Genomic DNA, 25,929 nt, shown 5'->3' with positions numbered 1-25,929 from the left:
TCATAAACTAAAGAAAGTATTTGACTAGTAAACTATCAGTATACCTATACGTTCACTTGTAGTATAGATGCAGTACCAAAAAAACATACTTAAAAGTAAACTTTTATACACTAAAAAGTTGGTCAATTTAGTCCCAAGTTCTACTGAAATAGTACACTTATAAGTATACTACAAGAACATGGATATCATTATACTTACTACATAAATTATACTTAAAATATACTTGAACCTTACATAAGTATACTTAAAATGATCTTGAAGTGTGCTTATTTTGTATAAGGGCCGCCAAATTTCCTCATGCAAACTGACCCGTGGATGTTTAGGGAAGTGAGTTTTTGTGCCAATCTAGTGGTTTACAGGAGATTAAAATGAAATGCTCCTTCATCCCTGTGGTTCCCTACCGTATATAAACTGATATAACAGTGAGCAGTTTTCTGCAGAAGGTCTTCGCGATCACACCGCAGCCATGGGCTGGCCCTCATTGACCCCGTTCACGATCATGCCTCTCAGCGAGCGAGTCCTGAAGGACCCTTCGGGGTAGATGGAGTCGGGCTTGTGTTCGCAGCGGAAGAACATGAGGAAGCCGTTCCTGTAATTCTGGTTCATCCAGCCGTAGAGCAGCGGGTTGACGAACGTCGAGCACATCGCCACGATGTGAAACAGGGTGTAAATGAGTTTGTACTCTTTGAACTTGAGAATCAAGTCGAGATCGCTGGCCAGCTGAAACACGTGGAAGGGAAGCCAGCAAACGGCGAAGACCACGACCACTAGCGCTAGCATCTTAGTGGTCTTCTTCCGGCGCACGAGGCCGTCGCTGCGACTGGACGGGCTAACGTGGTTCTTCAGCTTCATCCAGATGCACACGTAAGCATAGCTGATGATCGCTAAAGGGACCACATACTGCAAGAGGAGCATGGAGACGCTGTAGACGACGTTGGTGCCGCTAGGCCATTTCTCAGAGCAAACCGCGATGCGTAAGTCAATGTACGGGATTTCTTCGTAGCGATACTCTCGGAAAATCGCTAGCGGACCGGCTAGCACTGCGCCGAGCGTCCAGGTCAGGCCGATGATGATGAAGCTCGTGCAGCGATTGAGGCGCTGGCCGAGGTGGAAGACGATACAGCGGTAGCGCTCGACGGCGATTACCGTTAGCGTGAGAACGGACACGTGGACGCTGAGAGCCTGGCCGTACGGCACCATGTGACACATCACCGCGCCGAACTTCCATTCGTCCAGCAACGTGTAAACCAGCGTGAACGGCAAACACACCGAGTCCACCATCAGATCCGCCAGGGCCAGATTCGCAATGAAGTAGTTGGTGACGGTGCGCATGTTTCGGTACAGGACGATCATGTAGATGACGAGGGTGTTCCCCACAAGTCCTAGCAGGATTATGAGCGAATATGCGAAGATGAGAGAGATCTGAACGCCCAGGTGTTTGGTGATGTCGTCCACAAATACTGGTTTGTAGGTGTTGATGCTGCTGGCGTTTCCCAGATCTGCATCGTGGAGCGTGTCCTCCGTTGCATTGGCTTGATCTGATTGGCCCATACTGACCTCGATTTACAACATCAACCTGTCAGGAAGAAGAGAAAATGTTCAATTCCGTTTCCAAAATGGCAGCCATGTGGAGGTCAATCACATGACACAAATGCATTACATCCACTGACATGAATATACCTCTTCTATGAAGAGCATGTTTTTAACCCTCGTGCGTGAGTTAAAAAAACGTACACATGGTCCATAGTGGATATAGTGGTCTTAAAAATGTGAAGCTTGGGAGCTCAGACTTAAGTGTGGCCTCATTTAAAAAGAAAAGACAGATTAGCGTTGAAGTGAATAAAGTATAAAAGGTAAAACCAATAAAAAGTTTTAAGGTTTCATTTTATGAAAAAAATGTCTATTTTATGAAACATGTTGAACTCTAAAACTGCTTGAAAATCAAAGCCATAAATCTAAACAAGTCGTGATCCAAATTTGAGGCTGATATATTGAGCTTTCAGTGAGAGTGTGTTTGAGCGCAGTAACAGATTTTTCCCTTTAGATGCAGGAAAACTCACTGGGACAAACAGTGGATGATCTGCAGAAGAGTTTTTCTCTCTCAGATATTACAAGCACACACACACACACACACACACACACACACACACACACACACACACACACACACACACACACACACACACACACACACACACACAATTATAACTGCATAATTTATCCAATTGGCTCTATAATATGCAGAAGCAGAAAACAGGAATAAAGCGAATTTTTGCTTTATAGGCCAAACCTGAGAAAATGGCACATCTGGTAAAAAAAAAATAGTAAAAATTTTAATTTTAAAGTCTTGCCAACAGAATGAAAGCCTATTAACAAAGATTGCATCATTTTATAGTTAAACGGCCCTGGGATTAAAAATTGCAGTTTTAATGGGTTTCAATGGGGTGATTTTTGTCCTGAAGGTCCTGAGAGGAACTATTGTGTGTTACTAGTGCAAAATAGATTTATTAAAGGAAATGGGGGTAAAATAGTCAAATTCCAATAAAAATACACACCTGTGCCAAAATGTATGCATTTGATATTAATAACACAGGCAAAATGATCAAAAAGACAAAACTGAAAAAGACAAAAATGTCCATAAGGATGCTCAATTTCTGAATTAAAGTTGTAATAAAATTACAATAATGCTTACAACTAGGCAGAGGCCATTTGCACTAGTTATTGTTTGCTCCTTTGTGTATTAGTACATTATAAAACATATTTAGTGTATACTAAACATCCCATTCCTATTAAAGTCACCATGAAATCAAAATGGACAATTATTGCTTTTTAATGGAATATTGCAGTTTCTTATAAATTATTTATCGGTGCATATCATTATAGTTTTAAATATGTGTGCCTCGTAATCTTGAATAAAACTAACTTGCAGCATCTCTTCTTTTCTCTGATGACAAGGGCGGGGCTTTAACCTGTCACTCACATGAGATCAGCCAATAGCAAACCACAACCATCCAATCAACTCCCCACAGACACAATCAAGCCCCGCCCACATTTGTTCTTGTTCCAGAAGCTTCACTCAGATATACGACACAGTAGAGGAGAAAAGACCAACGCAACTTCGCTTTCATGACTTTAAGACATGTCAGGCACCTTATTTCTACTTTAATGTCTTCTGTATGCGATGGGAGAAGTGGTCAGAGAACAGCAGATTGTTTTGTGTCAAAAACTAAATCAAGTTTACTCTCCACAACACTGCTCCTGTTTTCAGATCTGATGAACCAGATAATGCTGGACAGACTTAGTCTAAATAGCTTTTGCCAACAAGCAACCAGCCTGAAGGTGATTTTTACTCAATATATGAAGAGTATTTTTAACCATTTAAAACCAGAACTACTTTTTGCACCACATTTGTGTTGTGTTGCTCTAAATGATTGATATTAGTGCATAACGTGATGACGTTCAGAAAACTGAAATAAAAAAGACTGAAGTGTTCAATAGTCTGTTGGAGCCACAGTATGTGGTCTTTGTTTTAAGAACATATGAAACGGGGGGGAAAAACAGTTCACATTTCATTGCACATGCTCAATTATAAATGCAGGTTAGAGATCTCATTCTCAGCATGGAGGATTTTTTAGATGACATCTGAACAATGTCTTTTCTTTCCGCGTGCGCAGTTGGAGTAGAAGTGAGCGATGCTCTGGCTGAGACATGCACACCTGATGAAATATGTATTGTGGAAGGTAAGCCATAATATATCATTACAATACCGCAGGGCATATAACTGAGAGCTAGATAATAACATCATTAGACTGAAAAATGGCAGTTGAGATATTGGCATTTCACACAGTTTACACAAACACAGCCATCTTTAATTTTATTTTATTTTTTATTTTTTTTAATTAAAGCTAGTATTAAAAGACAACTATAATGGCTATGCTACCAAAATACTGAAATATATTTAATTACAAAAAGGTTAATGAGGCCCTTTTCTGCTCTTGAGAGATGAATAGAGCTTCATTAAAACCCCATTTCCAGGCAGCTCAAAGCAAGACAATGCAGATCTTTTGCTAAGAGCGATTGGAGCTCGAGAGCACATTTAGAAGTGCCTATATTGTCATTTAAGCTGATTATATGACTCAAACTGTACGGACAGCTATTTGCTCAAGGGGAAATGAAAATTGCCAATAAAGACTTTGACATCTCAGGTCATTTAGAGACTGAAAACAGAAACACTGCTCTAATGTGGTCTTCCCTCTGCAAGAGATGACACGTTTTTGCAGGACACTCCATCTTTTCAGGGTGCATTGAATTAAAAAAAAGGAAACTAGGTTGTAACACTGTTTTTAGCTGATGGGTATTTCTATTGTTCCTTATAAAAAAAAGTATTGCCTCCATTTGTTACTGAGCTATAGCCGCTCCGAGATGTGAAGGTGTGTACAAAAGCTTTTTGGCCATGAACATAAATGCTTTGCTTTATGATATAACCATTTTGGTACCAGGTTTTTAGCCCTTTAAAGTCAACATGAAAAGGCATTCACATTCTACTTTTCTTCTCAATATGTATTTACCAAAATATCCATTGGAAAAGTGGATGATCCATTCCTGAACTGAAACAACTGCTATATAGCATTTTATAGCATATTAGCAGTTATATGCTAATAATAACTGCTAATATAGCTGTTTGACTTTTGGTTAAAGGTACAACTACGTAACTTTCAAAAAACAAAACCACGCATTTTGCGGGAGAACATTGTTTTGGTTGTGCTTTGGCTCTGCGTGACTGTGTGGATGAATATGGCTCTTTCTCATAACTAAAAAGAGAGAGAGAGAGAGAGATTATCTTCCTGCTCATAAAACATTTACTGCTAGGCTTAAAGGTTATAAGCCTATTATGCAAAATTCACTTTTATATTGTTTTTGTGTCCACAGTGTGTGTACACACCCAGCCTTTTGTGGTAAAAATCTGAGCATTTAACAGCAGCATTCAAGTACGAAATCTATTCTTATTAAAGCTACTAAAGTTATTCAGTCAAGAGCAGTGTTTCTGTTTTTCTTTTGTTGTTTGATTGATATTAACAGCATTTATATCAACAGTTCCTGTATATTACGCTGCTGTCACTTTAATACTCAGTCTAATATACACATGCAATTTCTTTCCCTGCTGTTTACCTTCACAGACATAACCGAGTGTGTTTATGTGAACTTTGTGTGTTTTTGACATAACCTTGTGTGTATTTGATAGTTTAAGTGCAATAAGTCGTGAAAGAGAGCTTAGTTTAATACTAGTTTAATACTCCGTCTGACATCCAGCTTTCTGTGCGCTGCTTCAGATGTGTGCGCTCAGAAAACCATATATCAGAAGTTTAAACTGACATGGCTTTAACATGCATGCAGATAATTAACTTTCATGATGATGAAGAACTGCCATGTCATGTGAGCGTGAACACGATAGAGAGGATAATCAAAACCAAACAGATGTTTCAGGCACAAGCTGTAAAGGCTCCGCCCTCTTCTGGAAAGGGCGCGGGAAGCAGCAGCTCATTTGCATTTAAAGATACATGCAGGAAAACAGCATGTTTTTCCTTCCACTCAAAAATGGGCACACACACACACCCACACGACACTCACTCCCACACCTGACACACACACACACACACACTCCCACACCAGACACAAAGCATCCGGAGCAACTTCACTCTATTTACGGATATGATGAGACATAATAGCATCTATTTAATATCAAGAAACACAGGGAATGTGAATTATGAAAGTAAACAAGGTCACTTTTGATTTCATGTTGAGGGATATGCCAAATATCGAAAGGACATTGTTAATTTACAGTCATAGCCTATGTGCTTTATCATTTCTGTTCACGTCCTGCAGTACAATATGCAGATTTTCTGAGTTTGTCCGCCAGAGACACATGAATGCAAGACACTATTCATCAATAGTTTATATCCCTCAAGAAACAAGTGATTGGAAGGAAAGGTTGTGCGTACAACCTTTCCTTTTAATGTTCATTCAATGAGAGTCCAATCACTTGTTTCTAATGGATCAAGACAGGACAAATTGGATTCTTATGATCTCTCTGCATTTGTAATACTGACTCTTTCTTGAAGGCATTGTGTGTATTAAATCATCCAAAGTGCTTAATGAATATCAAGCATTCTGAGATGAAAACCAATGGCAAAACACTTGAGAACAGCCGCTGGTTTTATGCTGTTCACTGCTCTACAGGTCAGATGATTGTGTCCTCAGTGAATCAGCTTGACTGGCATTATGATGTTCTGCTCCTCCTCCTCCACATCAACACTGCACTAACTCATGAAGAACGCTCTTTACTGAGCCAGACACTGTCCAGATAATGCAATCACACAATAACTACAAAAGCATTGGAAGAACTGTCTACGTAATGTAAAAAGAACATTATCTAATGTTATTATCTACTAAATAATAATAATGCATAGTAATATAGTAGGACTGATGTACTCTGTGTTTTTTTTAAAGGCAAAACAGATAAACCCAACAATCAATTACAAACCAAGGCTGAGTAGAATTTTGGAATTGGCTCGCTTTCGGTTCATGAGGTGAGTCGGAGTTGAATTGGCCGTATCCCACAGGATGTTGAGTTGGAATGACAGGAAGAGGAATTTACTGAAGTGGAATGCAAAGAAATTCAATAATCACACACATCCCGCAGGAATTTCATTAAATCTTATGGACAAAACAAATATAATCACTTCATTAATTTTGACAAATTATGCCATTTATCAACTAATTAGACATTCTGTATTTGTCTAAATGTGAATTATACATATAGGCTATACTGATGACAATTTTGATCACCTTCAGGTAAATCTGTGAAATGTAATCCTTCAAATGAATTTTAATTTATTACACATAACAAATAAACTAAGTAGCCTATGTTTTTTATAGCTAGCATTTTTACACCTTGTTATTAGTATCATATCTCATATGTTGATGGTAATTCGCTTTGAAAAAATGGTAAAAATTACAGAGTTATCAATTTCTTTGAATTTCATGCCATTTTAATTCCATTTTCTGAAATTCAAATTCGAATATTTTTAATTTTGCACAATCCTAAAACCTGCCGCGTGACATATTTTACTGAAATCCACATTTCTCCATCGTACTGAATACTACAAAAAACGCTTTAACCCAGAGATCAGTCCACTCACCTTATGTTTGAGACATCAGCCCTGTAATAGCCGGGATTATGATGATGATAGTTCATACGCGGGGAAGTTCACGCATCTCCTCTGCGCGCGACAGCTTCACGCTACTGAACCTTCAGGATCCGCTTCATCCTCGCAAACAACCCCGATCACAGCACACTCAGTGCATATCCGTGGACGGAGGAAAAACACATGCACTTTTCTTTTGTAAAGCAAAGCACTCCGAGATCAGATGTAGCTGGTGAACTTTAGGTGCAGCGCTTCTACATGCGGGCAGTGTGTGTGTGTGTGTGTGTGTGGGAGGAACTGCTCTAGTGGAGGGCTCTGTCCATGCAATGTGACGCTTTTCAATACACTCATCAAATCAGATATGATTGACAGTCAGTGCACTGAGGTACGTGAATGACAGTTGAATCGGGATGGCATGCATAGCTCTATTTCAGTCATGCATGCCATCAGTCATCCATAATGAGATTCTAATTATAACGTCCTACTCTGTAAGGTCATACTCTGTAAAAAATAATACACTATATCTACTCAATAAAATTGTGGCAGTAGATTACAAGCAATATTATTAATTAAATTCAACAAATAAGAATTTAGTTAGATTAATCAAATTAATTCCTTAAAAGTCAACCATTTAAAATGAGTAACTGCAAATAGCACATTTTTTTTTTAGTAAAACTTAAAACAAAAGACATCAAAGATGAATTAAGCATTTTTATTTTATTTTATTGCCAACACTGAAGACACCAGATGATAATAAGCAGAATCAATGAAGAAAAAAGGCACACAAGAACTACAACTTCAGTCACAGTCTTAGGTGAAAATACATTAAATCTCTCGTATTACAAGTAACAAACCAGAATTACTTTATTTCTGTATTTCATCAACAGTTCTTTTTGAGAATTAACAGGTTTTGATGTTGATGTTTTATTGAAAATGTTTGGTCACTATTATGGTGATCAGTGTTTCCTTTATTGGACAGTTTGACTCTTGACCTTTGGTGAGTTTGTGGTTTTTGTAACAGTGTTTTGCTAAAGCACATAATTTGTTGCAAAGGATAAGCAAAGACATTCAGATGATAAAGTTTTAATCATCAAGTGGTTATTTGATATGGTGTCACTTTATTTTGATGGTCCCTTTAATACATTCTGTTGACTATAAGTAACTTTGCACCTGCATGTCTACTAGCTTTCATTAGAGTATTAGTAGACTGGTAGGGTTAGGGTTAGAACCTTTGATATTAGTAGTTCCCTTTCGAGGGAACTCGCACTGCATCGATGACGCTTTGGGAACGGCCCTGCATGATTGCGTCCAACCGCCCAGTGGCTTCTTCCGCCCGGCAAGAGAGCCCAATGTTTCAGTGCTCTAATTCTGAGGAACTAGATGTACTGAGCGTTGAAGATGACAATAAGGGGGAAGAGGATTCGCCACCTCGTTCCCCAGCATATGAGGACCTGGTGGAGGCGACTACTCGTGCCGTGGCTAAATGAAATATTATATCACCTTCATCACAGGGCCTTCCATTTTTTTCCGATCTACACAGTGAGCTGTCTAGATCTTGGAACAAGCCATATTAATCCCATCTTTTTAGCCCCCAAGTCCATGTATATTCTGATATAAGAGGGCTGAAAGAATATGTCTATGGGGCGATGCCCAGGGCTGAACAGACGCTAGCTAGCTATTGTTCCCTGGTTCAGCATCGTCCCTGAAGGCCCCAGTGCTACCCACTGAGCCACTCAAGACTCACACAGAGCACAGCAAAAGGAGAGTGTCGCATCAACTCAGAAGTCATAGGGGCAGGGCCGACACTCACAGCCGAAGCCTTCGAAGCAGAAGCTGGATATGAGGACCGCTCTTCAAGCTAAGAAGGCTTCGGCTCAGAAGGGGTCCTGACGCCGCTGGTGAGGGCAGCCCCAACCGGGATGGAGTGGTGTACACCTCAGTATACGGTGCCCGCTCCATCTCGGTGCCCTCAGGCGGCCGTTCTGCCAACCCTGCCACCCTTGGTGCCTCGGGGCGCAGCGGTCTCCAGCGAGCACATGCCTCAGTGCTTCCAGTTATACCAGAGGCCAGTCTCGAGAGGCTGGCACCCTTAGTAGATTATCTGACAGAATAGATGAATCTGCCAAACATATCTCAGTAGGTCCTGCAGATAGTAGAGAGAGGATCCAGAATCCAGTTCGGTTCTCGTCCACCACGCTACAACAGGGTGTTGCTCACGATAGTGCATCCCGAGCAGGCTCTGGTAATGGAGCAAGAGGTGAAAGCTCTGTTAGCGAAGGAGGCTATAGAGCAGGTGAACTCGCCCGACAGAGAATCAGGCTTTTACAGCCGCCTCTTCGTTGTTCCAAAAAAGGATGGGGGGGTTGCATCCTATACTAGATCTTCGTCAGTTGAATCGTACAATCAAGAAACTCAAGTTCAAGATGCTGACACTCAAACAGATCGTGACTCAAATCAGGTCCGAGGACTGGTTTGCCACGATAGATCTCCATCCTCCCTCAGCACAGGAGGTTCCTGAGGTTTTCTTTCGGGGGCAAAGAATACCAGTATCGGGTGCTTCCATTCGGTCTAGCTCTATCACCCCGCACGTTCACGCAGTGCGTAGATGCAGCTCTGGCCCCGCTCAGGCTGAGGGGCATACGCACTCTGAACTACATCGGCGACTGGGAGATTCCAGCGGAGTCAGAGCTTTGGCGGTTCGGCATCGAGATGTCGTCTTCATTGCCCCCGAAAGAAAACAGTTGCCGCTCGCATCAAATTCAAGTCACTGACGTTTGCCTACAGAACAACCACTGGCTCTGCTCCCTTTTACCTAAACTCATGACTTCAGACTTATGTGCCATCCAGAAACTAGCGTTCTGCAAGCGAGCGACGTCTTGTGGTGCATCATCTCAAAGAGGCACAAAATCTCTTTCTCGGACCTTCACCTGGACTGTTCCCTGCTGGAGGAATGATCTAACTCAACCAGAGCGGCTGAGTCCGGAGCCACGTTCAAGAAACGGCTGAAGACGCTTGTTTTTCAACAGCACTTGATCCAGTAATACTAACACTTTCTCTTCTATTCTATTATTTTAAAAAAACACAAAAAAAACATGTACTGCATTAGATTAAACTGAGAAGGGTCATAGCACTTGCATAATGTTGTCCTACTGTTAGTTTAACTGCTTCTATTGTTCTCATTTGTAAGTCGCTTTGGATAAAAGCGTCTGCTAAATGAATAAATGTAAATGTAAATGTCCTCGCACACATGCAGAAATTGGGGTTGAGGCTCAATGCCAAGAAGAGTGTGCCTTCTCCACTACAGAGAACCACTTTCCTTGGTGTGGTCTGGGATTCAGTCTCGATGCGAGCCGCTCTATCGCCCGCTCGTGTAACTGCTATCCTCACAGCCACGAAAGAGCTAAAGCTAGGCTAGTCACGCACTGCGAAACAGCTCGAGAGACTGTTAGGCCTCATGGCAGCGGCATCCAATGTGATACCCTTTCATGATGCAAAGGTCTCATGTACAGCGGGCCAAAGGGTATCACATTGGATCTTTCGTGGCTGTGAGGACGTTTTGAAAGTCACAGACCTTTCTAAAACAGAAAAAAAAAGGATTTATCTAACACATAAAAATGTGACAACTTGCCCCCGACTTGACATTTATGAAAAATACTTGTCAGTATTTTTGTGAGAACAAACTTTTCAGTGTAATTCTTATTTAATTTGTCAGTGTGGTTTTACTCATTTGTTTATCCAACAGATAGGCTATTACAAAAAATATGAAAATATTAACATTTTAATTTGTTGGACAGAATTCAGAAACATGATTCTAGTTTAAGAGGGCTTTGAAAATAGATAGGCCTATTAAAAAAAACAAAAAAGCAAGCCTGCATACTTGGACTTTTGACTCTAAAGCTATTTAAATACACATCTTGTGACTACTCCATGTGACTTCACTCCATCTAAAATTATATAGTGTGATGATAATAGTGTGATTTATGTTGTTAGAAAAAAAACTCCACATTTTGTGCAAGGGACTAGCACTTGGTTATTATCTGTTCAAGACATGAGAGATGTTACAATCAAATTTAGGCTACTACCATAAGTCTACTATAAGCTTATTATCAGTAGGGGAGAGTGGGGTAAGATGAGCCAGTGGGTAAGTTGACCCACCCCTTTATCTTGGCAACCGTACACTTTTATTGTCATGTGACCTTTTGGAACCATACATAATTTCTGCCAGACTGTGAAGAGGATAAAAACACATGGGAGAGTTTTTGGCTTGTTTAAAATAAATTTTAGTATAACAGATGCAATGGCTGTTACATCAAAGCAAATGTGTCCAGGTCTAAAAATATTTATGATCCATATTGGTGACAATGTATAAAACCATGCAAATCATTTAGCTAAATATTAGCCTGAATTGGTAAGCTAGTTAGTTTTGTCCAAAATGGCAGCTATTGGGCAAAGTGAGACAAATGCTTTGGGGTAAATTGAGCCAGCATTTTAACTTACCCCACCATAAGGCACTAGTTAAGTTAAATCTCTGATGTATAAACTGGTATAATTTCAATTTAATATTACGCAACTGGTTTAGTTTATAATTGTTTATAATTGTCTATAATTTTTTTTAGTTTGAGTTTATTTGATAGGAACAATGTACAATTACACCAAATCCTTCTCTGATAAGAACTAGAAGATGCTTTTCACCTTATTCATTCATTCTAATTCAGATTTTATTTAATATTACTTAACAAACTCTCTGTTTAGTTTGTTTTTGGGAAGGTTACAACTTTGGTGTTCAACATATTGTTTCAGAAATGCAAACAATTAAAGATATTGAAATTACAACTTCATTTGGTTTTTTCAGTTGGCTTTAAGAGAAGAAAAAATACTATTTGTAAAGGGAAATTTGATTATTAAATTGGTTTTTAAAAATGGAAAATTATCTTTACAATTTCACATGGGTCTGAATCAGATTCATTTGTATAGTTAGTTTACTCCCAGATGGTGCAACTTATCCACTGACCTTTTTCAACTTACCCTTAACCTGGGTTAAATTAAGCCACAGGAACACTTTTTTATAAGAAGCTATAATTTTAGAACCCTTTGTCATGTAGATGTATGATCATTTAAAATGATAGGAAACATCCTGAATTTTCGTTAGATCCTTTTATTGTACTTGTACTGTAATTGTACTGCCTAATTTTCTCTTATCTTGAGGACCACATAAGTAAAAAATGGCTCATCTTACCCCACTCTCCCCATGAACTACCCTGCTGGAAAAACAACAACAACAACAAAAAACCCCGCTAAAACCAGCAGGCTGTTTGGCTGGTCTTAGCTGGTCTTCCAGCCTGGCCAAGCTGGTGTGCATCTGGTTTTAGCTGATCTTATAGCTGGCCTCCCATCTAAGACCAGCCATCATCTTAAAAAAAGTGTCCAAAACCCCTCTAAAACCAGCCTGGGAGACCAGCTAAAACCAGCCATCCAGCTTAGGCTGGTTTTAGCTGTTTTTTTCCCTGCCCACTTGGGCTGTGAATAAAATTTTTGTTGTTGCAAGATGTGGTAGGCCTGTACTCTTCAAAGTTTTGATTTCGTTTCCATCATGTGTTTAACCCATTGTGCGGCTGTCTGAATCATAATGAAAGTGAACCGAAAGCACACAGCTCAAGAGCCTGACTTCTGAACTGATTTCGCAGGCTCTCTACGGCTTCAGGAACAACCAAACCAAAGCACAGAGGGTAAGTTATACTGTTTATTTATTTAATAACAGCACATATTTTTCATCTGCATCTTTATTTTCGAGTAACTTTAGTCGTGTATAGCCGTGTAACAGTTAGCTAACTCACAGCAGGCTAATGTTTTGTTTACATCCACACCGAGAGCGCGTAACAGCAGCTTTAACAACAGGATACGTGCGGTGTGTTTGTGCATTTGCTTTAATGAAATATACTACCATATTGTGTAGTTAAAAAGTTTACATTTAAAGCTGTTGTAAAAGGCTACTAATATGCAGTTCGTCGATAAATGCATTAGTTTCGGAAGCACTGAACTGTTAAAGCATACAAAAAAATCACAATATTAACCTTATTTCTGCCTAAATACCTTAGTTACTAACGTTACAGTATACACGTGGTAACATTAAGTATTTTCTGCGACTGTCGTCAATCATTAACCATGGGTTGCAGGACATGTTTTCAGACGTGTGTCACTGTAATGCATGCTGTAGTACCATGAATGTGATTTTTAATCATAAATCATCATGTTATTTTACATAGGCCTATCAGTACTCACATGCTGTTTAGAATCCGAGCCATTTCACTGTATATGGGGCAGATCCCATAATCATTTATAATGTTTTTACTGTAGTAATAAAAAAAATGGACTATGCATGTTGACAGTTGTATAATTCTGTAAGAGACACCATCATAATTTTAATATCATATACTGAGTAGTAAAAATGAAAACAGTGACCGGTTGATAAACTGCTTAGACTAGTCTTTCAAGTCATGCCTTTTTAAAATCATTTAAGCGTAGACTGGCCTATGAACCCGAAAACAGATTACTAGGGGTGTGACGACATGCTTTCTTCAAGAGACCAGACGAGACAAGATATTCACGAGAACGAGACGACACAATATTTTAACTATTTTTAAGAAATATTCAATGATGAAATACATGAGTGGAAAAGTAGCCTTTTATTCAACTGAAAGTCACAAAATGTAAAAAAAAATACAGATGCGTTTTGAAAGGTTTTACCTAATCTAGGGCTGTCACTAACGATTATTTTGGTAATTGAGTAATTGGTTGATTATTTTGACGTACAGTAAATGGATAATTTTTGTAATAATCTAAGTGAACAATAGCCTTTAAAATTACTTAAAATACCTATATAATAACAATGAGGCAATAATTGGTTCAAGAGCAAGTAATCATATGGTTTTACTGAACAACACTGTTAAAATACAAAATATAAATATTATCAACTTATGGACATAATGTATTATAACAAATGCCTGCAGACTCAGAGGGCGCCAACAGCCTGGCGATTGTTGTTGTTACACTTTACAGCAGATCAAATCATTGTTTAATATTGGTCAAACAACATTTATTTCAAATGTCCACTTAATCTTAAATATTTAGCCACTTCTTTATGATAGGAATGCTACAGCGAGGGTCTAAACGTTTATTTTGAAATCGTGATTAACAACAGTTCGCATATTTAGAAGCATATTGATATTGAAGCGTCGCGCTTCACTCTGAAAACACGCAGCGCATATATTGAATTAATTGAATCGCAGTATTTGAGATTTCACAATAGCACTATTCTATATTATGATTTTGGTAACACTTTTCAATAAGGTTCATTAGTTAATGCATTATCCAGCATGAACTAACAATGAGCAATACATTTGTTACAGTATTTGTTAATCGTTGTTAATGTTAGTTAATAAAAATCCAGCTGTTCGTTGTTCATGTTAGTTCACAGTGCATTAACTAATGTTAATAAGATTTGAATAAAGTATTAGTAAATGTTGAAATCAACATTAACAACGATTAATAAATGCTGTATAAGTGCAGTTCATTATTAGTTCATGCTGACTGATGTAGTTAACTAATATTGTTAAGTGTTTCCATGATTTTTAAATGGTTTTACTGTGTCATGCAGCTTTAGCAAACGGTCTCGCTGTGGCTGTGTTTGTGCATCTGGTGATTATTGTTCATGTTCGTTCTTACATGAAGTGCCCCAGAAGTGAAAGTGAAACGGACCGGAGATCTGCGCGCTCACATGGCGTCCAACAGGAGCAGGACGAGTCTGCGAGAGGACCTGACGTGCGCCATCTGCTTCGAGCTCTTCAGGGAGCCCGTGATGCTGGGCTGCATGCACCACTTCTGCCGGAGATGCATCGTGTCGTACTGGAAGAGCGTCAGGGGTCCGGCGTCCTGCCCTCAGTGCAGGCAAGAGTTCCCCGACAGGAGCTTTCAGACCAACTACTTAGTGGCCGGGGTGGTGGAGAAGGTCAGGGCCGGCTCCACGCCTGGATCTATCAAGCATCTGGAGGTGAGTTTCCTCTCACAGTCAGGACTAGGGCTGGGTATCGGTTCGATGGTCCAATTCGCTTCAATTTCATTTCGCAAGCTCTCAATTCGATTCGATTTCGATTCCCGATTCCTGATTCCTGATTCCCGATTCGACTCAATGAATATATATTTAATACATATCCTATATGTGACCCTGGACCACAAAACCAGTCACATGGGTCAAAATGAGATTTATACACCATCTGAAAGCTGAATAAATAAGCTTTCCATTGATGTATGGTTTGTTAGGATAGGATAATATTTGGCCGAGATACAACTATTGAACATCTGGAATCTGAGGATGCAAAAAAATCGAAACATTGAGAAAATCTCCTTTAAATTTGTGCATTTATGTTGGCGATTGTGCTGCATTCACTCACAAAAATAAATGTTTTATATATTTACGGTAGGAAATTTACAAAATATCTTCACGGAACATGATTTTTACTTAATATCCTAATGATTTTTGGCAAAAAAGAAAAATCAATAATTTTGACAAATATGTATTGTTGAGTATTGCCACAGATAAACCCGTGCGACTCGAGACTGGTGACGTGATCCAGGGTCACATATGTATAAATAAGAACAGTGAACATGAGTTTACAAGTGGTTGAATAATAAAAAGAAATGAAGAGCCACAAACCTGTATATTAAACTCTTTTTATTTTAGGCACTCTTGGGTACATTAACACAGAACACAACTCTATATTTCAGAAGCATACGATGATTAGACAGGATTTTAATGCAAGAGGAAAAACTGATGCTGGAAACTGGACGAGTGAGAACAGTCGCACGCCTCGATCAAACACGATCCGGTTACTTTATTAAACACACATAAAATCTCCCAGCATTAGTGTAACATGGAGTCTGCAAGCCTGAACAGTGGAGGAAAACTAACACTGGCTTCTGGGTGATAGATAAATAAAATATGGAAAAAAAAAAAACGATTTGGCCACGAATCGATTATTATTAAATCGAAAAGTCTGTTTTTTTGCCCAGGCCTAGTCAGGATAAGGCCAGACTCGTGACCGTCTTTCACTTTGTCCTACATCATGTCAGCATTAAATGACAAGTTCTGTACTTCCAGAAACATTTCCTGAAAATGCTCTTCCTTATTTTTGAGATATAAAGCTCATGATTGTTTTTTATTGTTTCATAAACCACAAGACTTAAAGTAGTCATGTGTCACATGACTAGTGAATTTCCAACACACCATAAATGGACTGTGTGTCATCTGACACTGCTCTGTTCAACTGGCAGACATTTACAATTGGTCACACTTTACAATAAGGTTCATTAGTTAACATGAGCTAAGAATGAACAATACATCTACAGCATTTATTAATCTTAGTTAATATTAATTTCAACATTCACTAATAAAGTTATTAAAATCAAAGGTTGTATTAGTTAACATTAGTTAATGCACTGTGAACTAACATGAACAATGAACAGCTGGATTTTTGTTAACTAACATTAACAAAGATTAATAACTACTGTAACAAATGTATTGCTCATAGTTAGTTAATACATTTACTAATGTTAAATAGTGAACCTTAGACTTTTGCCTCATCGCCACACTTTTGCTGCACAGAGATAAATGCATATTTCTAATCGGATAAGATTTTCACAGATATTTATGAGATATAGTCATGTGTGATTGCATTTGTTTATTACAGAGCTTTTTTAGTTATCATGTATGAATGTAAATGTATAAATGTATATTTGTCATACTAAAGAGATCTTACTATAATAGTGATGCTCGAGACATGGTCATTATTGTTTTTATAAAAAAAGACTAACAATAATACTAATAAAATAATATTAATACTAAGCCTGCTAATAACATTATAAAGCGATTAGGTCTGACATGCTGTTGGGCTGATGAATATTGATCACAGTGTCTGTGTTCGCTCAGACTGATTTGCTGAATATAAAAACATGGATATAGTGATATGAGTGAGCGCCTGCGAAAAGGCTGTAATATAGATGATAATTATTCCAAGGGAGCTCTGTCATTTTAATAGGAAAGCAAAAGAAAGATTACCATTGTGCTATCGCTTTCTCTTTGTGTGTTGTGTGTGTGTGTGTGTGTGTGTGTGTGAGAGAGAGAGAGAGAATCCAATCCATTCATATCAGTGGGTAATATATTTTATGTTTTTAAGTCATTATGCTCACCAAGGCTGTAATATTGTTAAATATTATTACAATTTAAAATAACTGTTTTCTATGTGAATATCTAGTAAAGTGTAATTTTCAGCATCATTACTCCAGTCTTCAGTGTCACATGATCCTTCAGAAATCACTCTTGTTCATCCTAGTACACATGGATATATACTGTAATATAAAATAGTAAAAGGTAAGCATGATTTTCGGAAACATTCTTTATGAAAAGTACAGTTCTTGTTAATTATATTTATAAAAAAATAGATATGTTGAGTTCATTGCAAAATATGCATTTAAGTATTTTGAGAGCGGGAGACCGACTGGATTATGTCATTCGCAGTGCTTTGTGGGAGTGGGCGGAGCTAAAGAGTTCTTTTCAACTCTCTGATTGGTGGAATGTTCTGTACAGCATCATGGGAAATGTAGTTTTCCACCAGGAATCCCACAGTTAAACACCATTATTTTAAAACTAAGCTGAAATAATGCAGGCTGACGGCTTCAACCGCAGCAAAGACCGTCGAATAACACCCTCGTGTAACTTAAAGCCGTGTAACTTATCGTCAACGATCAGTTTCCTTATGGAGAAAATGAATGGAGATTTTACTTCAGGAACCTGATTGTTGCTCTCTATTGTTGACTGTTGATCCCAGTTAGATCAGATAATGCCGTTTTCTTCCCATTTTTCAGTGAATGCTCTGTGTAAGTGGTTCTAACACAGTGTCTGTGTCTCTCTTGTAGAAGCAATTAAAGGAGCGTCTAGAATCGCAGTGCTCCCTGAAAGAGGCCTACGTCTCCATGATCCGTGCAGACACAGACCAGATGGAGAGCATAAGAGTGGGTCTACCTTTAAGAAGAGAAAGATCACAACGTGACTCTTCAAGCGAACTGGGAATCTCACAGCTCTCCTTCTCTTGCGTTTAGAAAGCGGGAGCCGAGCTGCAGGGCCGAGTGCACAGTGACTTCCAGGCCCTACATCACTTCCTGCGGGTGGAGGAGGAGGCCATGATGGAGGAGCTGAAGCAGGAGATGGAGCAGATGCTGACGGGCCTGGAGCAACATCTGGAGGCCCTACAGGAGGCCATCCGAGACGTGGAGCAGAACATCCACACGCTCCGACACACCGCCAGCTGCGCAGACCAGTCTGTGCTCGTAGAGGTGATCACACTGATGCTTTCCAGCAGATCCAGCTGTCACAGAGCTGATATTGGAAGATTAATGCTATATTTACACCAGGAACCAGAGTGCTGGTGTCAGAATGAGTTATTAGTGAAGTGCAGCTACAGCCCGAGTCTCATGTATATTTCACACAACAGCAGAACTGTAGAGAAATAATGATCAGACAGATGGTGTGCTTTTGCTCGCTGGCTCCTGTGGTTGATTCAGCTAATAACCTGTTGTGTTCTGTGTCCTTCCTCCACAGCTTCCAGAACTGAATTCTGGGTGAGTAGAAATTAAACACGGCTTTGTATTTTTACTAGGGCTGGGAGAAAAAATGTTCTTCAGGGATCTGGGAGAGGTCTTTGTCTTTCAGAATCGATATTAATTCAAGTTAAATAGCTTTATTTTTGTCCTTGCTTACAGACGAGGTTGGCAGAAGTTAGCCAGTTTCGTTCCTACAGAGGATGTGTCGTTATCTATGAGTGTTTAGTGGTGTAATACGTGAGACTGACCGCACTGAAAGCCCTCACGCTGCTCATATGCTGAGAGAGAGATAAGACCGTAGAGCTGCACGATTCATCTTTAAAACACTGTGATCTCCGTTCAAACACACACGTGATCTTCTTCAGATTCGCCTGTCTATTAAACCTGTGATAAAATCATATCGCAACAGTCAGATCTGTGTTGGCGCTGACCCGGAGAGAGTCGTCATGAAACCGCTTCACAAAGTCTTTTCAACCTCATAGTATCATTATTTCTGTGATGCAATAGTTCAAATCATCAGAGAAGTACTGGGATCAAATTTTGAAGTTCAAATACACACACTGATGTCAACGTTAGCGATCAAAATAGAGTAAATCAGCTTTTGATAGAAACTTGGTGGCGACAAGTGACTGTTAAAAATGTATTTATTGAATCATTTATTCAGGAGAATGTAGTATTGTGTGATGCTTCTGAAATAAAACTCAGAAAGATGTGATTTTATGGGAAAAACTATTGAAACTATTTAAAATAAAAAAGATTACATTTAGGGAGTTAATTATAAATAATCATAATAATAATTTTAATGAAACTCTCTGGTGTTTTGAATGGTATATAGTGCATTAGTTCCGGAAGTATTTTTTCCAGTCATTTCTCCCATAGGGATTTAATAAAAAGTCTTTGTTAAAGCGTTATAAGCCATGAAAGTACTGAAAAATACTGCAGGCCCATGATGCATTGCGAACAGAATAATCAAATTAAAAATGATCGAGAAATTTAAAACTACTCATTTACAAATGTTGATGATAAATATATATATATATATATATGTGAAGACTTCAGATGCATAGTACAAACTTGATCAAAATGATCATTCTAGAAGGAAATAAGATGGCACTTAGAGGCTTTTGCATCTGAAGTCTTCATATATATAAACAATATATTTTAGGTTTGTTGACAAATATGCATTTTGAGAGCATAGAGATCCACTCGATTATGTCATTCGCAGTGCATCATGGGAGTGGGTGGAGCTTAAAAGCTCTTTTGGTGCATTTTTCTGTACAGCATCATGAGAAATGTAGTTTTTCCACCACAAATTCTGCTGTTAAACACTATTTTTAACAATAATGCAGGTTGATGGCTTCAACAAAAGCAAATACCATCGATTAACAACCCAGTAGGGCTGAGATTAAAGGTGCGTAAGTTATCGTTAAAAATCAGTTTCCCTATGGAGAAAATGAATGGAGATTTTCCTTCTGGAACCGGACTGTTGCTCTCTACTGAGAGGATTCTGTCTAACTCAAACACCTCTGATTGGTCAGCGCGTTCACACTCACAACACACACGTCTGTGATTGGTTACAATGCTCAACGCTTCACAAAACTGTAAATAGGGCACTGAGCTGACTTGAGAACATGTGGCTTATGTCACATCTTCCTTCTGTGTTTTTAATTAATTTTTTATAAATATGTTTCATTGATTTTCACTTTTTCTTTTATACAAACACAAAAAAACATGACAATATGATAATATAACAACAATAAAAAAAAAGAAGAAGTACATTTCAGGTCACATAAAGGGGAAGAAATGTCCATATTAGATTTCACTGTATATGTTTATATATATATATACAAGTCAGGAAAAAAGGGCTAGCGATAATAACATACAGACAACTTTTATACTTTAAAATGTAATTTATTTTTGTGATGCAAAGCTGAATTTTCATCAGCAAGTACTCCAGTCTTTGGTGTCTTATGATCCTTCAGAAATCATTCTAATATGCTGATTTATGATCAATGTTGGAAACAGTTGTGCTGCTTAATATTTTTTTTATAACCTGAGATACTTTTTTCAGGATTATTTGATGAATAAAAAGTTAAAAAGAACTGTATTTATTTAGAATAGAAATCTTTTGTAACAATATACACTACCGTTCAAAAGTTTGGGAACAATAACTATTTTTTTTAAAAGAAATTAGTACTTTAATTCAACAAGGATGCGTTAAATTGATAAAAGGTGATGGTAACGATTTATATTGTTAGAAATGTTTTTATTTTGAATAAATGCTGTTTTTATGAATAAATGCTGTTAACGTTTTACTCATCAATGAATCCTGAAAAAAGTATTCCAAAAAAATATATTAAACAGCACAACTGTTTCCATCATTGATAATAACTGAGTATCAAATCATCATATTAGAATGATTTCTGAAGGATCATAAGACACCAAAGACTGGAGTACTTGCTGATGAAAATTCAGCTTTGCATCACAAAAATAAATTACATTTTAAAATATATTAAAAAAGAGAACCATTATTTTAAATTGTAATAATATTTCATAATATTACTGTTTTTTTTTGTTTTTTTGTTTTTTTAACTGCAGGCTTGAGGAGCATAAGAGACTTCTTTCAAAAACATTAAAAATAGTAACGTTTCCAAACTTTTGACTGGTACTGTATACCAGAAAAGGTTTCCAAATTTTATGAAATACTTCGCTCTTATCATGTAATATACAAGTCAGGTAGTGCAGTGACACATCTTCAAGAATAGTTCGACGCCAAATCTTAATAGAGGGGGCTCTATCCGAGATCCATTGTAGAAGTGTATATTCTGGCACAGAAAATAAGAGTGAAAAGTCTTAATATTTATCAAGGCCTATAGGGGAAGACATTCCCAGTAGGCAAACACTGGATCTGGAACCTGAGGAACACCCAGTATTTTATAATCTAAGATGACCTGCGTGTTTTTAAGATGTTAACTGCTCTTGTGTTTATTCTGAAACCCCTGATGACTCCAGATCGCCTCTGCAAGAGCTGCATGTCAACCTGAACACGTTCAGAAGCAAACGCATCGCTCCTCTTCAATACACTACGTGGAGAAAAATGTTTCATCATCTGAATCCGGGTAAGTCTGTTATACCTTGCCACTCTACTTTATCCACTACACATCATATACTTAATAAGCAGTGACTGCGTGATATTTGTTATTTTAGAGAAGTGGAGGAATAGCTGGAGGTAGTCATTACCATCCGCTGTAACAGATGGTGTTATCGCCATATAGTGACAGTACATTAAATGTATGAGCAGCAAAGGCGTCAGTGACTCGTTTCAGCCTTCAGCTTTTTAGTTTACATAAAAATGTTGGGTTACACCCTTATCAGGAAATGATGAAAACCTGCGGTCGTCTGACTGACTGTTCTACTGATTTCCGTGCGTTTTCCTGTCTGTCAGAGTTTGAAAACTTGCAGATCAGTGTAAGAAAACACTTTAATATTGTAGTTACTGTTAAAAAGAACACTTTAATATTGTAGTTACTGTTATATTTCATATCTTTATAGCACATATCTATATACAGATTCCACTATGATTCTGGTTCATTTCTTGAAAGGAAATTAGGCTTTTAGTCAATATCTGTGAGGCAAATGATATGCTAGTGTACTCTTAAAAGTGGTAAAGTACTGTAAAATGTACTGTTTTCTTTTTTTAATCTCTAAATTACACTGAAATATTCATGGTTGTCTTGTCAATAATATGACTAGCAATAGAAAGTTGCAAATCATGGTTCACGATTGACATAAACTAAAGGTTATTAAAAAGGCACAAGCACATTGATATGTCCTCATACAGTTTGTGGCTCAAGTCTTCAATTATTCCTGACAGGAACGAGTTGGGCATGATGACTGATGTAATGACTTGTGGTTCAGTGAATAAGTGAAGAAACACTACAGCCAGTTCATCGAGTGTGTGGTTAGACCGCTAAAAGCAACAGAAAATCTAGCACATAATCAAGTGAATAAAAATTCAACCATTTTAACATTGTTCAAAACACATACTCAGTGACTAATACAATCTTTGTCATGGAATACACGTAGTATTTTAAAGTCCTCCTGTAGTCAATCATTTTATCCCTTAAAACTCATCTTTGATCGACAAAATTACATATTTAAAAGTTTTTTCCTTGAAAAAAATGTCTTCATGCCTTAAAATATCTTGAATGTAACTCGACACCCTTGCCTCATTTAGTATACGCGGTTCTATGAATATGCAAATGAGCCCCGCCTCCACTCACTCGGATTACCTGATCCACTCGCTTAACTGTAAACGCTACAATACTGGTTTAATTCAGCCTTATATGTTTGATCCAGAAACTGATTCAGAAGAAGAAGAGGAAGAGTCAGTTATACCTGGAGCTCGTCTACAAGTCCATGTATCAGGATGGTGATGCGTTTTATGTATCGCTCTCTACAACATCAGACACATAACAGTAATTGATATGATCCTGATATTATATGATATAGCTTTTGCTTGACTACGTTATCAAACAGCTAATAATGTGTTGCTAATGTCACACAAACCATGTTCCTGTTGGCCATCTCAGAGTCAGACATCTGTCTTCTAACAATCATCAGAAACGCTTTGAACGTCTCAGAACGACACTAGAGAAAGGCATATTGTTCATCATAACATCGTAAAATACATAATTCACCTGCTATATTGTTAAAAGTACACAATTTTTCATATCAACAGAAAAATATACTGGTATAACTGCTAGTTCGCTGTTAATGATATGCGAAAGCCTGCCCCTGTCATGACGTGATTGGTCACATGTTTGTGACTGCAGGAAACAGGGGCGTGTGTTTGAGACTGTCTTTGGTTCACTGCAGTTTTAAGGAGAAAATACTCAGCAATGGTGTCGACTTATGAATTTACACATGGTTTGTCTTAAAGCACATTAAAACCCTCTGGGGACCAAAAACGCGCCCGCGCGTTTTGCTCGTGTTTTTTTTTAGCAATGTAAAATAAACACTAAATGCTCTGTTAATTTTGATCTTTCATTTTCGTGTAATACATCAATCGATCCTGTTCAGTTTCTATTTTTTTTCTGTATACTCACAATAAAAATAAAGTGTTTTGCTTTTTGGCAAATAAAGAAAAATTAACATGATGCGATTTCTGCACTCTCTCTGTCAGTAAACTCCCATTTGAAACGCGTTCGAAAATGATCTATAACTCCGCGAAAATTCAGTCAAACAGGCAAACAGACCCACGGGCATAAAGCTTGAGATCGCATCTTTTAAATGAAGTAATTTATATAAAAAACAAATATTCTCAGCTTGTGAAATCTGTATTAAAAGAGAACGATTCCAGTCGAGCTCATTACGAGCTCATTCAAAAGTAATGTGACCACTCCCCGGAGAGCGCGTGCTATTCAAACGCAAATTCTGAGAACCATTTCAGACCTGTGAAACGCCCACATCAGCTGTAAACAAAGCGCCGCGAGTGAGGCATAATATAGCCTACCTTATGGAGAAAAGTTTCCTCAGAACAGTGCTGATATGAGGAGCAATAGATCCCGCTGAGGAGTGAGGTAGGCTGTTATCTTTTCTCAAGTGTTAATGTGGAATAACGTTATGGAATAACGTTAGTGTAGGCCTATGTAAACCGCAAAAAGATGAATCGCGTTTCTATAATATTTCTGTGAGATGAATGAAGGGGACATATTTGTAAAGACTGTTTAGCCTAAATATGAATCGCGCGTCTGTGTGTGAAAGAATAAACTGCTTTGCTATAGCCTACTGAGATGAGTAAAAATCGACTGGAATATGTTGAAATAAAATGTATTTGTATAAGCAACGTATTAAACTGCAAATTAACATTTATATGCCCTAATATTTCATAAAAACAACGTTACAGTCAGGCGAAGTATGAAAGACAACATTTTGTTGACTAGATTTGGGTACAGTTTTTATTGATTTAGATGTTCCAATGTTGGCTATATTCAAACTAATGAATACATAGATAAAATGTAGGCCTATAATCTTTTTTTTTTTTTACAAAGAAAGAGTACACTTGAAATATTGTTGAAATTGTAATTATTGTTGTAATTGTAACATTTTTAATAAAATAGCAAAACATATTTACAAGATAGATGTAAGCGAAATCTTAAATGGTCAATATAAGTCTTCTTCTAAATATATCTTTTGTCCTTGCATTGTGGCTCAGTCAGTTTCACACCTGAGTGAATGGCTCATTACACATAATGGGTGGGACATTGTATTCTCAGGTGTAAACTACTCCTCCTTCACGCCACCCTTGCATATTGGCTTTCCAAGCAAAACCTGTTTTACACCATTTAAATCAATGTATTTTTTTTTGTGAACGATAAAGCATTACAGACTATTTTCACATAATTTTGAAGCCAGAACTCGTAGCAACAACATCCATTAGTCAAAAGTCTTGTGGACACATATTTAATATGTGTTTTGTGGTCTTATTTCAGCAACTTTCATTTTTATTTTTTCCAATAACCACGCATAAACATTATTCTCTTAAAAATACAAACATCTACATACACGTTGCTTGCATATTATGGTAGGCCTGTTTGTGCTATATAGAGTGAATTTACACCTTTTCCATTAACAAAAAAAAAAGCACAAATGTCAAGGCATGTCAGAACATCTCAAGGGCCCCAAAAACACCTTGGTCCCCAGAGGGTTAAAAACACCACATAGACACATAAACAACATTAAACACTGGATTTTCACCACAAGGGCGACTTTAACTTTCAAGATCTGAGGTAAATTATCTATTGTTGCTTTCAATATGGCTTTTAAAGTTTTATTGTCATAAGTCAAGTCAAGTCATCTTCATTTATATAGCGCTTTTAACAATGTAGATTGTTTCAAAGCAGCTTTACAGAGATAAACGTATAATTTAAGGTAACACTGTTTTGGCTTTATAGCAGTTCTTTAATAAAGTTATTTTCCAGCCAAAGTTAGTTTTGATTGATTCGCTTCCGTCGCAACGATCATTTGTTATTAAATTAGGGGCCGCTAAGACGACATCATTCTCTCTACA

At 37.9% G+C, this 25,929-nt stretch overlaps 2 protein-coding genes across 3 annotated transcripts in view; one reads left to right on the top strand and one right to left on the bottom strand.

The window, feature by feature from the left end:
* Positions 1-252: 252 nt before the first annotated feature.
* npy7r (neuropeptide Y receptor Y7) lies at positions 253-7,408 on the bottom strand. Of its 2 annotated transcripts, none has more exons than XM_084133896.1 (2): positions 7,200-7,408; positions 253-1,576 (listed from the first exon to the last, which is right to left on the bottom strand). In XM_084133896.1, the coding sequence occupies exon 2, from the start codon at positions 1,549-1,551 to the stop codon at positions 454-456; it is 1,098 nt and encodes a 365-aa protein (XP_083990022.1). In that variant the 5' UTR covers positions 1,552-1,576; positions 7,200-7,408; the 3' UTR covers positions 253-453. The 2 variants fall into 2 exon arrangements, with proteins under 2 accessions (XP_083990022.1, XP_083990023.1); XM_084133897.1 differs by lacking the exon at positions 7,200-7,408 and adding an exon at positions 6,542-6,634.
* Positions 7,409-12,759: 5,351 nt separating this feature from the next.
* Positions 12,760-25,929, top strand: part of trim105 (tripartite motif containing 105) — a 16,019-nt gene continuing 2,849 nt past the window's right edge. The window contains exons 1-6 of the mRNA XM_084132413.1: positions 12,760-12,931; positions 14,934-15,252; positions 18,174-18,269; positions 18,357-18,590; positions 18,856-18,875; positions 21,870-21,976. Coding sequence (XP_083988539.1) covers positions 14,980-15,252; positions 18,174-18,269; positions 18,357-18,590; positions 18,856-18,875; positions 21,870-21,976 — 730 coding nt within the window. The 5' untranslated portion in view covers positions 12,760-12,931; positions 14,934-14,979. The remainder of the gene's footprint in view (positions 12,932-14,933; positions 15,253-18,173; positions 18,270-18,356; positions 18,591-18,855; positions 18,876-21,869; positions 21,977-25,929) is intronic.

This window comes from Abramis brama, assembly GCF_963993115.1.
Source record: "Abramis brama genome assembly, chromosome: 13".
Taxonomy (NCBI): Eukaryota; Metazoa; Chordata; class Actinopteri; order Cypriniformes; family Leuciscidae; genus Abramis; species Abramis brama.
This window is presented reverse-complemented; position numbering and strand designations above follow the sequence as displayed.

Bases quoted from the DNA above. Each gene is read 5' to 3' on its own strand.
- npy7r (XM_084133896.1), bottom strand. From the start codon at position 1,551: ATGGGCCAATCAGATCAAGCCAATGCAACGGAGGACACGCTCCACGAT.